Here is a 16,360-nt window from a genome sequence, read left to right as displayed (position 1 = left end):
GTAATTATATTTATAAAGTCATTTCTTGAAGCTCATGAGGGGAAACGTATGCCAAACGTTGTTGTGAAAGTAAATAACGTCAATCATAATTGTAATTGTTCATTCCTTCAAGCCTTTATGTGTTTACTGCTCGGTAAATCTCTGTTCTGCTGTTTACTACCAGTGATCAATGAGTGACGTTGAATGAGTGACGTTGTTCAGGTGGTTTCCCGGTGGGAGGGATCAGGTAGCACAGAGGGGCGGGATGAGTTTTTTAAAACTTACTAACCGTCTCAGGCTTTCTAGACCGATTTTCAACATCGTAGACTACAGCTTTAATTAATAGTCTATATTTTACGGATAACTAAACTATGTTAAAATAAATGTTACTGGAATAATTTGAGTAATGTACCATTTGTATAGAACGTGTTGTCTTTCATAACGCCATAATGCAGCTTCGCGTGAAGTGGAAAATCGATCCCTGAGAGATCGATTGCAAATAATTCACCACCTTCACTTGGGACAGCGACATTGTTACGTCGCACTTAGACTTCGTTCACACTGCAGGCTGAAACGACCAATTCCGATTTTTTTGCCCCTATGCGACCTGTATCTAATCTTTTCATGACAGTCTGAACGACACAGATCCGATATTTTCAAATGTGACCCAGGGCACTTGGGTATGTGGTCCTGAATCCGATACGTATCCGATCTTTTGAAATGCGTCCTCCGTCTGAACGGCCAGGCCACATGTATCCGACCCATACGTCATAATTCTGTGTTGAAGTAGGCTGAAACGAGAAGATAAACAACAACCATGACGGACGTTGCTAACACTGCACAAAACGCCATGGCCAAAAACCTTGCTCTCCTCCTTCTTTTTTTTTTTTTTAAACGAGAAGATTGTAGGTGTGACCCCGAATAGTCGAAGATTTAATGCATCGATAGGAGAAGCCTGATTCGACTACAAATCTCACAGTCGTATCGTCGCAGATGTGTTATGAACTACCCGGTGCACACGTTATCTGATTTCACATATAACAGCTTTCTCCCACTATATTAATATACAGCATATTATTATAATGCTGCAAATAATATGTGAAGTAGCAGCTTTCAATAAATATTTTAAAAATGCGTTTATAAATCCAACAACCTCTGTGACCGGGCTACACGTCCATAAGAGGTTTCTGTGTTCATAAACCATTGCCTCTTTGTTTCTACATTAAAAGACAAAGCTGGCAATTGTGGTTATTCTTTCGTTCTTTTAATAATTTCTTTACTTTTTTATTTTATTTATAAATCACTCTGGGTTATCTGATTTATCTATTTGGCTTGTGTTTTGTTTCCGTGCACTTGAGGCATTTTGCACATTTGTTCTGCACTTTATTACTTCTGACTTTATTTTATTTAAAAAAATGTATTTATCATAAACGTCAATTCTGATCTAATTTAAGTCCGTAAATTTTGGATTGCTTTTCGTTGTATGGATGTTGCGCTATTGCGTGCTGGCAATGCTTGCGCATGCAATTTAGCCGAACGGGCTATGTGCTCTGCGTCTCATATAGAAGTTCATCAAACTAAACATACAAACACGGATGTTTTTCGACGGGTATAAGTTTTTAAAATGTTAAATGTATTTAAACAGAGGTAAGCCGTTTCTTTATATTTCGGTGCTGAAACGGAAAATATCTGCACCGCGTATTGTCTATAAAATCATTAATTTCAGTGTTTTTCTTGTTATAAATTAACGTTTAATGATTTGTATATAAAGCTTAGTTTTTATTATTTAAAGTAACGATCACAAAGTATTTGTCATTTCTCATGTGTCGTTTTTTTTTTTTGTCATGACTGCTTTGACGCACTAAATCTCCAAATTAAATAAAAACATTGAATTGTAGCCGGAGTTTCCAAGGCAGGATCCCCTTTGTTATTGGGGAGATTTTTTTGCACAATTTATATATTACTTATGAATATTTTAGGAAATTATTTTTGACACACGTAGGTTATTACGTGTATTTTGGGTTTTAATTTCATTACTGTCTGTGCATCCCCGTGGCCTCATCCGAGCGCACTTTCTCCGCCTTGCGTCTTTTGAAGATACGGGCATCAGCACCATGACCCAGAATAGACTCAAACACCTTTGGCTAATGCATGCCCACACAGAAATTCTGAACTCCCTGGGCATTCGTCCCCTAGCTCATGAGAGACTTTGGACTTTATTATACAACCTGCGCGATGCTAGTGTCTTTTGCTAGATTAAAGAGCGCGTTGATAATATGCGCATACAGTATTAACGGGATGACAACGCGGGTTTGCTTTTCACATACATGGATGCGAAGCAGCACAAAAATGCTGTTTAATATGAAAAATTAAAGGATTAAAATGTAAAAGATTATTATTGAGTCTCTTGGACATAAATGGGGACTGATTATGAGACGTTAGAAGGCACAAAGAGCTGCTTCATCTGTAGCTAATAAATGCTTTGCTTTAAACAAATGCATCTAATTTTAAATGTTTTTAAATGCTTCCCCACGAATTTATTGTATATAATCCTGGATTTGGTGAGATGAGAACTCATCTCTTGTTTGTAACAAATAGTATTTTTAGAGTACAAACCTTATATAAAGCCTAATATATTCTAAAAATGTAGTTACACTATGTATATCTTTATAAAAGTATACAATATCAGAACTAAACCCATTATTATTATTTTTTTCAATTTATGAATTATTTATAAGTTTAAAAAAGACAGTAATAGTACTATTTAGTAAAAAAAGATCTTACGATCTTACGAAAGCAAAATATGTTCGTCCGCATGGACATTGAAAATTGTAAAGTTTAATTAATATTATATGTTGTTATAATATTATTTGTTGTATGTAAATATGTTGTATGTATGTATATGTGAAGTTGTAACGAAAGTAATTTCCCCTGGGATTATTAAAAGTATTTCTGTTTCTGATTAATAGCGCATATATTTATCTGATAACTGATGATGTCTGTGTGTTTCAGACCCTGGCTGTGTGCACTGAAGTGTATATGACAATAAAGTAGTGAAACTCAATGTATTTATTTTTAAAATGTATTTTAAATAGGCCTATAGGCTCATAGGTTTTTTGTTAAAAAAAATAATTCACAGCACCCCCTGTTCAAAATGACTTCCAGCGGCCCTGGATTACACTGTTGTTGACATCCATGTTTAAAGTTAACAAGTGACGTCTGTCAGGCACAAAACACAGAGGATCCCAATGCAGTTAACAGAAGGTTTTATTTAAACAATAATGACAGCAAACAGACAATGGCACGTCTGGGCATAAAGCCACACCAGGGCAGACGGCTGAGACGGGGAACACACACAGGCACCGGAACGATGAACCACACATGCTCGGGCTCCGGCCAGACAACGAACGGTGGGAGGAAGTATGGAGACCCCGATACGGGGTAGGGTGCGTAGACCGCTCCCGTGAGCGCCGCGTCACGGAAGCCACTGGGACAGGGGTAAATCCTGCGGTGGGCAGAGGGAGAGAGAGAGAGAGCGTTAGAGACACTGATGAGAGAAGCTGGACAGCTCCAGTGATGAAGGACCTCTCCAGTGGACAGCGACAATGCCGCGATGAGTCTCCGCAGTAAAGTGATAGACCAGTCTATAAATCCAACAATGGTTGAAGACAGTCTGTAACAGGCAGCAGAGAAACAGTCCAGAGAGCCGTAGAGTAATCAGAGTCCTCAGGAAAACTCTCGGGTAGCAGTGAGCTCAGACTGGGGTAGGGAAAATAAATCCACAAACTAGAATCAGACACAAAACACGACTAGAAACTAGCGTAGCTAGAAATGGCGAGAACATACGCCGTGACAGACGAGTATATGGACAACTTTGACAAATTTTGACAATCTTTTGACAATCTTAGACAAATTTGACAAACGAACTTGCAAAGACACACTAAACACACAGGGATTAAATACACAGACATGATGACGGGATAACAAGCAACAGGTGAGGAAGACATGAGGAGGCAATCACAAAGAGCAGGAACACCTGTGAGGAAGCACACGTGAACCTTTAAAACACATACAAACACAAAACAACCAAAATACAAACAAGACAAAACCATAAATATATTTATATATAAATAAATATATATAAATATATATACACATGAAAACAGAACACTAGACTAAACAAGACATAAAAACAAAGACTGGAAAATGCAAGGGAGCGGGGATAAAGTCACAATGACAAGAGAATACAAGGGAGCGGGGAAAAGTCACAAGACACGAGAAAAGCGTGGTCTGATATGACAATACCAAAACCACGTTCTCCCACACAAAACATTTACTGTTAGGACCCTGCCATACAAAACTAGATATAATTACCAACAAGATTATGGCAGAGTCCTCACAGGACCCTCCCCTCAAGGGACGCCCCCTGGCGGCCCTCAAGGAGAGACACAGGACAAGACAGACTGGACACTGGACAACATCCACGAAAACATGACAAACACCAACAGAGGAAGACAAGACAAAACAACTAGAGGGTTAGGGTGGGACAACAAAAACAACAAACAAGGGAGGGGGGGCGGGGGAACAACAGCGTTTACAGGAGGAGGGGTTGGACTGGGTACAGGACGAGCCTTCTGACCCCGGGGAGTAACTGAGGGTTGGGTGCGTGGAGGCCGGGCGGGTCTAACGGGGTTCTTAGGGGAGGAAACAGTGGGAAAAACAAAGTCAGGTTTAGAAGGCTGAGGGGAAACAGGAACAGTGTCAGGGGGCGCTGCGGCCAGCAGCGGAGACGACATGGAGACAGTGACAGGGGGCGCAGCGGGCGGCTGCGGAAACGAGACAGGAACCATGACGGGGGGCGCCGCGTCCGGCGGCGGAGACGACATGGAGACTGTGACAGGGGGCACAGCGGACGGCTGTGGAGGCGAGACAGGAATCATGACAGGGGAGGCTGCAGACAGCAGCGACGATGAGACAGGGGCAATGACAGGAGGCTGCGCAGATGGCAGGGGCTGCAGCGGTGGCTGCACAGACGGCAGGGGCTGCAGCGGTGGCTGCGCAGACGACAAAGGGACAGTGACAGGGGCCGCTGCGGACGGCAGCGGAGACGGGACAGGGACTATGACAGGGAGCTGCAGCGGAGGCTGCGCAGACGGCAGAGGCTGCAGCGGAGGCTGCGCAGACGGCAGAGGCTGCAGCGGAGGCTGCGCAGACGGCAGAGGCTGCAGCGGAGGCTGCGCAGACGGCAGAGGCTGCAGCGGAGCAGACAGAGGCTGCTGCTTCTCAGAGGACTGAGGGATGGCAGCTGGCTGAAGAGCAGAGGAGTCCTTCTTCCTCTTCTTCCTCCGTCTGGAGGCCGGTAATGCAGGACGGAGATCGGGTGCGGGCGTAGTCTCCGGTGCTGGAGAGACGAGAGTCGACCTCCCCAGCCTGATCGCCCCAGTCAGAATGCCCCTTCCCCGTATTGCCAGACGACTACCCCGAAGGCTGGCTGGCGGGGCGGAGCTTATGGAGCTTGATGTGGTGGGTGCTGAGCTCTCCAGGACCATCCTCCCGACAACACGGCCCTCTGGGACAGATGACAAAGGGGCAGAATGAGAGGTGTCAATAGAATCCCCTGGCTCTTCACGGTTCATTAAATACTCCACTGTATCTATGAAGTCCAGGGGTCTCAGGGTCCTCTGCTCTGCTGCAGAAAGGGGTTTGTCGAGGCAACCGTTGAAGATTACCTTTAACTCGGCCCCAGTAAAGCCGGAGTACTTGGCAGCCCTCAAAAAGTCCATGGCGAAATCCTTCACATCGACTCCCTTCTGCCGAAGGCCGAACAGGACATGTGCTTGGTGGCTTCTGTAGGCAGGCCAGGGTAGGTCCATTACTGCGGGATCCATTTATGGCAAGTTCGTTCTGTCAGGCACAAAACACAGAGGATCCCAATGCAGTTAACAGAAGGTTTTATTTAAACAATAATGACAGCAAACAGACAATGGCACGTCTGGGCATAAAGCCACACCAGGGCAGACGGCTGAGACGGGGAACACACACAGGCACCGGAACGATGAACCACACACGCTCGGGCTCCGGCCAGACAACGAACGGTGGGAGGAAGTATGGAGACCCCGATACGGGGTAGGGTGCGTAGACCGCTCCCGTGAGCGCCGCGTCACGGAAGCCACTGGGACAGGGGTAAATCCTGCGGCGGGCAGAGGGAGAGAGAGAGAGCGTTAGAGACACTGATGAGAGAAGCTGGACAGCTCCAGTGATGAAGGACCTCTCCAGTGGACAGCGACAATGCCGCGATAAGTCTCCGCTGTAAAGTGATAGACCAGTCTATAAATCCAACAATGGTTGAAGACAGTCTGTAACAGGCAGCAGAGAAACAGTCCAGAGAGCCGTAGAGTAATCAGAGTCCTCAGGAAAACTCTCGGGTAGCAGTGAGCTCAGACTGGGGTAGGGAAAATAAATCCACAAACTAGAATCAGACACAAAACACGACTAAAAACTAGCGTAGCTAGAAATGGCGAGAACATACGCCGTGACAGACGAGTATATGGACAACTTTGACAAATTTTGACAATCTTTTGACAATCTTAGACAAATTTGACAAACGAACTTGCAAAGACACACTAAACACACAGGGATTAAATACACAGACATGATGACGGGATAACAAGCAACAGGTGAGGAAGACATGAGGAGGCAATCACAAAGAGCAGGAACACCTGTGAGGAAGCACACGTGAACCTTTAAAACACATACAAACACAAGACAACCACAATACAAACAAGACAAAACCATAAATATATTTATATACTGTATAAATAAATATATATAAATATATATACACATGAAAACAGAACACTAGACTAAACAAGACATAAAAACAAAGACTGGAAAATGTAAGGGAGCGGGGATAAAGTCACAATGACAAGAGAATACAAGGGAGCGGGGAAAAGTCACAAGACACGAGAAAAGCGTGGTCTGATATGACAATACCAAAACCACGTTCTCCCACACAAAACATTTACTGTTAGGACCCTGCCATACAAAACTAGATATAATTACCAACAAGATTATGGCAGAGTCCTCACAACGTCATTGACCATTGAGTACTCTTCTGCGCATGCGGGTCACTTCTGAGTCATTTCACGTTCACACAGGAGATCACAAAAAGGTTGCATTTAATTGGAAATGTGAACGGCCTTGCAAAAAAATGACATTTTTAAAAAAAATCGGAATTGAGCATTAAGCCCTGCAGTATGAACGTAGCCTTAGAGGCAGCGTGTTAAGAAGCTTCCTAAGAGACACTTCGGGGGAACACACATAGGAACATAAACAACTTTGCTAAGATATATCTTTTTGAACCTTCTTAACGTGCTAAGAGTGAGCGTTATCGGGGAACCGGGACCTGATCTCTATCAAAAGTCCTTCACAAAAATGCAATTATCTCAGCTTTTTGCTCAAAATGTGGTGTTTTTTAAGAAACACACCCATATTTGAGAGATGATAAAAGGAGAACAAATGAAAGCAGAGGGTCTGTTTTTTTCATGTGATATATTGTATGTTTATTTATTTAAAGAAGAACATTTTCTGGAAGGCATTAAACTTAAGTCAAAATCATAAAAAAATGCTGGCACTAGCTGGCAACCAGGGTGGTTGCTAGACATAAAGCTCTACTGGGGCACAGACCCCCCATTTTTTGCTTACTTTTTTTTTTGAAAGCCTGCTGTGTGCAAGAAGTGTGCAACACTTCTATACAGTGTCCTTTGCTTAACCCACTATTCTACAGTTACTGCGAAAGATACAGTACATATATACAAATGTAATCTTTATCATACCTAACATTATTAACATGTTATGGCATAAATGGCTAACATGTTTGGAAATAATGACAGCAGAGAACATATTTTCTACATTATACAATGATAGCAATGATTAATAACTTATTTTTACAAGAATATTTAAAGAAACCAGTAATTTTATGACTATACTAAAATAATCTCAGTCATAGTTACTGCTAACTACTGTATGTAAGTTTGTGTCCTAGAGTTAAATATTAGTAAACTAAATATTAATTTCATATCTGAAAATACAGAACAATATAAGACATACATATGTTGATTTTCAAAGCAATAATGCAATTCTATAGACCGGGGCTACTTGTCTCATGGGTTGGTTGTCACACTGCTTATTCCAGACATACTACATGGCACTGTGGTACAATTTTGATATCAATTTGTTAGCCTTTAATAGCTTACTCATTTGCACTTGAAATTTTGCTGAGCAGACACAAAACATTGAGGTTAGGAGACATTTTTTTATTTTTATGTGTCAGAGTAAATTTTCATGTTGGTGTTGTTTTTGTGTTGAGATCTTGTAGGATATTATTACTTAAAAAACAAAACACTCATTAAAAAGCCAAAAGTAGTAGCTTTATTTTGAGTCATCTTTTAGCGATCAAGTTAAAGCCGTGTGGCAGCTAGCTTATCATGTTTGTCAAGAAGTCAGTTGGGGATGGTTGTCACATAGCTTGCGGGGTTGGTTGTCACATGTGAGTATTGGACATGTAGACCTTTTAAGACTGTTGGTCTGTTTGTTTGTTTGTTTTTGTTTGCTGTTAAAATAAAATAAATAAAGCATTAAATAAAGAGGTTTTAACACTAAAAATTATTTCATTTTATTTCTCAACACAGTGGACAATAGGCTTTATGCCCAGCTGCACTACTTCCTGAACTTCAGCCAGCTTCTTGTTTCCTGTCTGCCATTATTGGACAAACTGATTAATCCAGGTGTGCCTGACCTCAGTAGTCACAACAACAATACTCAGACACACCTGGATTAATCAGTTTGTCCAATAATGGCAGACAGGAAACAAGGAGCTGGCTGAAGTTCATAGTGCTGCTGGGCATAAAGCCTATTCAAGTAACTGATCACCCACTATAATTACATTGTTAAAACATAATGGGCATTAATAACAACTATCATAGGGGTGGATTCATATTAAAACTTTTTGCAGTTTCTATCTTAAAAAACTAAAAAGTTACACATTATCTTTTCAGATCCCAATTTATCACTGAAATCCTATTGAACCACTATAGGGACAACCAACCCCGTGATGGGGTTGGGTGTCACATTGTGTCAGAGTATCTTTGATGGTTAATTACTTCCTGTTACAATACATTCGAAAAGTAAAAAGTATGCACATTTAAAGCCAAGACTCCAAAGTTTCATTTCATGTAGGAATTACTGCTGAAAGATTTTTTGAAGATGAGCAATTCATGCATGAGTAAAAATTGTGACAACCACCCCCGGTCTCCTCTACTCAAAGTTTATATAAACAGCCGTCTGCTTTTCTCCTGTGACATTTAAACCTCATTTACACAGACATTTGGTCCCAGAAAATACCCATAACATTTGAAGACAAGCTGTTCTGTGTGAACATAAATGTTCTGGGATTGTTCCCGGAAAGAGGACCTAGTAACATGCCGTAAGATACCCATAAAGCCCTCATTGTGAACAAGACACAGAACAATGCGGTAAGGGGCGTGTCATAGTCAGGAGGCGTGTGTCATGGCAACATGAAGTTATGGTTCAGATCTTTAAAATTAGAGGTTTACATTAACAAACATGATGAGAAATGTCTGCAAACTGGACTGAAGGGAGCTTGTCAAATATCCGATCTGAAGCTGAGATCATTCACCAGCACACTAGAATGGCATGTCACATTCTTCTTTATAGTCTTATCATAAACAAAAGTGCATGCGAGTGGTTTCTGAAGAGAGAATTAAAAATGAAAATTCTGTCATCACACTACCAAGTGCAGGACTTTACATAACATGTCTTTCTGTGAACGCACACACAGATTCCGGCAAATCACTGGCAGTGTGAATGAGCTAAAAACAAACGATCCCGACAAATCCCACATGCACTCCAATGTATTTTCCGTAATGTAGGGCTGTGCCAATAAACGATATCACATCGAATCGCGATTAAATTTAAATCGATAACGATGATAAGCTCTGGACATTTTTACTCGATATGGATTGATCAGTACTTTTGTGTAATGTTGGACTTACGTCCGTTTCTCGTCATGGATCGCAAACAACGACAAGCACCTTATTAAAGCACAAGCAGGTTGCATTAAAGCCTGGATCATAGCAGACGGAAAAGGTACAGTACTTTCTTCTCGCGTCCATCTTGCACGCACACATGTCTGCACCGCTTTGAAAGTACACAACATTTACAAATTTAGAAAAGATAAAGAAAAGTAGCCGATCCACCGCTGCAGTGAATATACTGTGGGGTTGTGCACACCAAAACTTTTAAATGCGGCTGAAAACGCCTGGACAGTGCCGAATGCCAGCTGTTTTTTCAGCTGAGTGCCAGCTTTCTTCAGCCGAGTGGTTTGGTAGCTGTGATACTTCAGCTGTGAGCCGGTTGGTTGCTGTGGTAATGTCCCGCCCCTCCTACACTGTGATTGGACGGCCGTGTAAAAACGGACTTTGATGAGCGGAGCTTTTGACTCGAAGTTTGAAAAACGCAGAGCTTCCATTGGAAACAATTGAAAACATGCGCCGGCCGCCGGCGTAAAAGTTTTGGTGTACACAACCCCTTATTCTAACTCAACTCATTTTATTGTATTCAGTTTAGTGCCGAGTCTTGAGACCAAACTCCTCAATAGGCTTGTGCCGGTGTTAAATTTTCATGTTGCGGTGATTTTATTTTCGGTTTTATTACGGTAGACGGTATTACCACGATGTTGAAATGCATTACAAAAACAGATTGAAAAGATGAGCAAATGTCATTGTTTTAGTGTTAATTCAATTCATTTCAATTCAATTTTATTTATATAGCACTTTTCACAATTGCTAATTGTTTCAAAGCAGCTTTACATTAATAGAAGCAGTGAAAAGCACAGAAAATCGACAGATAGCACAACATAATAAACGATAGCATGAGCAGCTAAATTTGCTGCGGCTATGAATCAACATTATAAACGAGCATTTTACTAATGTAACGTCTAGAAGAGGATCTTAAGTTAAGCCCAAGAAGGCTGCCTCCCCGGGTTAAAAAAAACCCTAAGAGAAAAAAACCCAGACTTTTAAGCCGGGGAAATAAAAAAAGTCCTAGGAGGGAAAAACCCTAGGGATATATATATATATATATATATATATATATATATATATATATATATATATATGAATATGCATTAACGACGACAATGGGGCCTCCGGCCCTAGTCAAACGGGTTGGCAACCCGACCATACATGACAACCAGTGGCGGCTGGTGCTAAAAAAATTTGGGGGGGCGCAAACACACTCAAAATCAAACTTTTACTGTAGTAATGCAGTACTCTTAATAGCCATTTATCAGGTGATGAGTATCATTAGCATGTAATGCTGAAAATGTTACAGTTGAAATCAAACGCACGAAATAAATGTACTATGAATCTGTAATGAGCTAATATCAAGGTAATCATTCGCACGCACGCACGCACACACACACACACACACACACACACACACACAGAGAGAGAGAGAGAGAGAGAGGTTGCGATGGACATTTTCAATCTCCGTCATTTTTTTTGAAAAACAGCGTTGTAAAGAGTCCTTCACAGTCATTTATTATCCGTCATTTCATGTTTTAATTATTTTCATTTTCGTTCACATGTCCATTTCTAATCATAATCTTACAAGACGAGCATACAAATGTGTTTATTCATTTGTTTAGAGAACAGATAAATGGAGACCGTGCATCATTTTACCATCACATGAAGCAGATTAATTAATGTTTTTTTCTCACAGTGACAGCAGAGGCAATAAAACACGGAGCTTTATGCTGAACAGGCAAATCAAATAACAAAATACTACTGCGATTAAAATATCAATAAACATGTAAAAATCTGAATTGAACTAAACTCATCTGAAACCATCTTATGTAATAAACGCATGAAGGCAGATTAATGCAGACTCTTGTCATTAGATTTTGTATCTTTACCTTAAAGACAGGCATCTTGTTGCAGCACTCCTGTAGTGTTCAACTTAAGCAGCCATGCGCAGACCAATCAGTGTATGACATCAAAATATCGCGAGAATATCTAGAAACCAGGGCGTCATTTGAGCAACACACTGCCACCAGCTGGATATACTTAGGACTTACATTCTCAAGTTGAGTTGTATGGGCATCTGCCAAAATGGCGCTTATATTTTTCTTTATCCTGCTTAAATTTTCTCCGTCAAAGACTTTTCGTTTAACGCAACTGAATACACACAAAAAGAGACACTAAAGTTGCCTAATCACAGGCTCGTACGTTTCTTTTTGCTTTTATAGCAATAGCACAAGCACATTTTCCCCTCACAACAGACTAAGTAACTGTTACATACAGTCCATCAGCTCAATATGCACGGTTCGTGAAGTTTCGTGAAGCTGTGAGGTGGTATGTAAAAAGGGCCATCAGCGTCTGTTTTGCCTCAGAAAACTGTCCAGATTTCATATTGATAAAACTATGATGACCCTTTTTTATAGGGCATTTATTGAATCAATCTTGTCGTTCTCCCTTGTAGCGTGGTTTGGAAATTTGTCTTTGAAGAACAAAAACTCTTTAAATCAAATTATTAGGTGGGCAAGTAAGATCATAGGTGAGCCACAGCTTAACTTAGCAGACCTTTATTCTAGTTTTTTAAGCGCAAGGCGAGTTTTATAATTAAAGATTGGTCCCACCCTTTACATGATGAGTTCCAGCTACTCCCCTCTGGATGTCGGTTCGTGGCCCCTAGGTGGAGAACTAAACAATATAGGAACACTTTTGTACATGCTGCTATAAAACTATTGAACGAAAAAAGCAGGAGATGATATGTATGGTTATTTTATATATTTTAGTTGGGTATTGAGGGTGTGTGCAGAAGCAAAGTTTCATGACCTTTTTACATATTGTAATATTTTATTGTTATTGTATGTTATTATGTCTTTGTTTTATGAATTGTTTTTAAGTTTGGATTGCTGAATGTCTGGTCTGCGCAACAAATTTACCTTCGGGTACCAATAAAGATACCTTGACCTTGACCTTGTTTCCTTAAAAACAGTGGTTTTCTCGTGGGTGCTTTTTAAACTCTACAACCACAAAACTAACAACAAAGTTTACCAAGCCACGTAATATACCGGATTATAGCAGCACTCGCTCTCATTATGTCCAAGCAACACAAGCTCAAACGTGCCACAAAGTTCATGTCGTGCACGTCTATCATGCATTCAGACTTTAAAACAGCAAACAGGGAAAAAATAAAACTCAAGAAGACTTACATGATATTCAGCTAGCCAACTCTGTTTGCCATGAGAAGTGGTGGAGAACACAGACTGCCATCATTTGACTCCGTTGGTCGATCTGGTCCAAGCTTCTTAATCCTTTATTTATTCATCAATTAAATACCTTGTAAAGGGTGATTTTGTAAGGATAAAAGCATATTTTCCTTCATCTCAAGATATTTCACTTGCTTTCACTGATCTGTACTGTAGCTATCATTTAACACAGCAATCTCCAACGCGGTTATGAGACTCTTCGAACGATCCAATCACAGGAGGTAAAAAACATTAAAAGCAATATTGATTCGCTTTCAACATAAGTGGGAGTGTTTGGGGCACACAGTCCTGCGCCCCAGGGCGGATCCAAAACCAGCCACTTAGAGCTCAGCCTCAGGTCACATGTTTTTACCCTTTTCCTGACCTACATAGACACTCATTAGGGGTGCGCCCAAGACACACAAACATGACACACACACACAACGAACTCAGTTTTGATTTTTAATTGTTTTAAATAATTTATAACATGACTAACAGTGAAATAGTACAACTAAATGAATTTATTTTGTATTAATTTGCACTATATATTTAACTTTTTGGTAACATGTTAAAGTAGCTTTCCTCTCTGGCCAGCTTTAAGGGGGCGGTGCCCCCTAGTGACCAGCCGCCACTGATGACAACCCGTTTGACTAAGGCCGGAGGCCCCACTGTCGTCGTTAATGCAGAGTCAGTGGCAAACGGTGGCAAACTATTTACTGCAATTCATTTTGTGTTCATGCTGATAAGGTTTTTGTTTATTTATTTATTAGGTTTGTCTGTGTTATGATCGTGATTGCTTTGTTCCGTAAAAAAAGAACTATTGTGAGTTAACTACCTTTACTAGACAAATTATGTGAATGCTTTGTTGAAGAGAAAAGTTTTAAGTCTTATTATCTCGAGAGAGCACTTTGACAGATTCAAACAATAAAGCTGTATACCCAATCATGCCAGAAGCTAATTTTGTTTAGAGCCTTTTGTACATACTGATGTTTTGATCAATGGATCTCTGGATTGATAAGGAATAATAACATTTTAGGATGTAATGTAACATTTTCAGACTGTGTCTGATTCTCGGACATCGGTTGGTAAATCATTCCAGAGCTTAGGGGCTAGATAGGAGCCATGGTGAAATGTGCGCTGTACCTCGCGTTGGATTTGCGAAAGCTGGGCAGCAGCTCCTCCACAGCTTCCCACTCAGGTGAGGACAGGTCTGAAAAGCATATTTCGGATGAATCCGCCATCAGATCGGCAAATGCTAACTTTAGTCGGCACCGTTTGTTGATGCTAGCGAGCTTTATGCTAACAATGGGTGTTTATTAGTGATAAATCGTTTTACATGGTAGTACTGCTCAATAATCGTCACAGTAAAGTATTCCTAAGATAAACTAATAAGTTATATTATATAAATAGGAACAAGATAGTAAGAAAATAGGATTTAGATGATGATCTCAACGGAGCTCCGATGCACGATGCACACAGCATTGCGTCTAATAAAGTTTAATAACTTAAACTTATTAAACTTACATAAATAAAACAATACCCAGTAGAAATATGTAAACTGAACCAATCAGATTCAAACAGAATAAATTCCAAATGGCAAAAGCAGTCAACTTTAGTGGTTTAAATTATTAAAGTTCAAAACACTGTGCAACATGTTTACTTACAACAAAAGCAATGGACTCCGACATAATATTAGTTTGCGTCCATATAAACTCATCATTACTCCCGCTCGGGTTTGAATGACAGCAGAGAGACTCGCCCACCGTCTCACAGACCACCCCCTCACAATATTCAGTACAGAAGCTGTCACGTCCCGGGGTTGTCATCGTTCTGTGTGTGTGTGTGTGTGTGTGTGTGTGTGTTCTCACCTTTGTGGGCATGTCATACCCTCTTGTGTGCACCTGCTCTCTCCCTTTCGTCTGCTGATTGCTTCCAGCTGCAGCTTATTTCCTCTGTCTATTTAATCTTCTGTGTGTGTGCGTCTCTTTGCGTGCTCGTGTTGTTTTGTTCGGTTGATCATTGCCACGTTTTGCTGCTCTGTTTTATTTTCTAGTCTGTGTTTTCCTAGTTCAGTAGTTGCCTCCAGGATTTGCTGCTTATGGTGAGCTCCCAGTTTAAAGTTCCCTTTTCATCACAAGTGGATTTACCCTTTTTTTTCTCTCCAGTGCTTCCAGTGTTATCTCCTTCACATCTACCGGCTTTCGTGTGACTGTGAATTATCTCTCCCTCTCCAAGCGGGTGCTCGGTGTTTCTCGCCTTCAGAATAGAACCAAGGACTCATTGTGACTGTGGATTATCTATTTTTCTCCAAGCGGGTGCTCTGTGTTTCCCGCCTTTAGAATAGAACCGAGGACTTTGACTGTGGACTATCGCCTTCATACCTGACTGGTCATCAGGAGATTTACAGGGTTGCCCTTTTTAACTCTTTCACCGCCAGCGTTTTTAAAAAAAGTTGCCAGCCAGCGCCAGCGTTTTTCATGATTTTCACAAAAGTTTAATGCCTTCCAGAAAATGTTCTTCTTCAAATAAATAAACATACAGTATACCAAATGAAAGAACAGACCCTCTGCTTTCAAACAAAAAAACCTGTTTCATCCTACCTTGAGTAGTTCTTTTGTAATCAGCTTTTGAATATGGGTAGGTTTCTGCAAAAACATCACATTTTGAGCAAAAAGCAGAGATAATTCCATTTTTGTGACGGACTTTTCATAGAGTTCCCATTCAGAGCGATCTTTAAAACAGACACAGACATGCAGCAGCTTGCCAGAGGGCAATACTTCCGGTTTTAAAAAGTTGCGGAAGGGCGCCACCTGGTGGATAATAGCGGTATTACGGAAAGACGGAAAATCTCGTCATTGGCGGGGAAGCGTTTTCTCTTAATTCACGAGATATCTCGTCAATGGCGGGGAAAGAGTTAAGAACTTTGGACTATAGCCTTTTAATACCTGCCTGGCCTTCGGGAGATTATTTATTGAGTACTGCTACCGCTGTCTGTCTTTTAATAAACTTTTACTTGCATCAGATTCTGTGTCTGACTACCTGATTCTA

The 16,360-nt window shown here is 40.9% G+C and overlaps 1 protein-coding gene across 1 annotated transcript; it reads right to left on the bottom strand.

Annotated features, from left to right (window-relative positions):
* Positions 1–3,198: 3,198 nt before the first annotated feature.
* Positions 3,199–6,512, bottom strand: LOC141351245 (uncharacterized). Its single transcript, XM_073857875.1, has one exon. It carries the CDS (start codon positions 5,865–5,867, stop codon positions 4,416–4,418), a length of 1,452 nt encoding a protein of 483 aa, XP_073713976.1. The 5' UTR covers positions 5,868–6,512; the 3' UTR covers positions 3,199–4,415.
* Between the last annotated feature and the right edge of the window lie 9,848 nt (positions 6,513–16,360).

This window comes from Misgurnus anguillicaudatus, chromosome 19 (genome assembly GCF_027580225.2).
Source record: "Misgurnus anguillicaudatus chromosome 19, ASM2758022v2, whole genome shotgun sequence".
In the NCBI taxonomy this organism is placed as follows: domain Eukaryota; kingdom Metazoa; phylum Chordata; class Actinopteri; order Cypriniformes; family Cobitidae; genus Misgurnus; species Misgurnus anguillicaudatus.
Note: the sequence above shows the minus strand (reverse complement) of the source record. Positions and strands in the feature narration are given on the sequence as shown.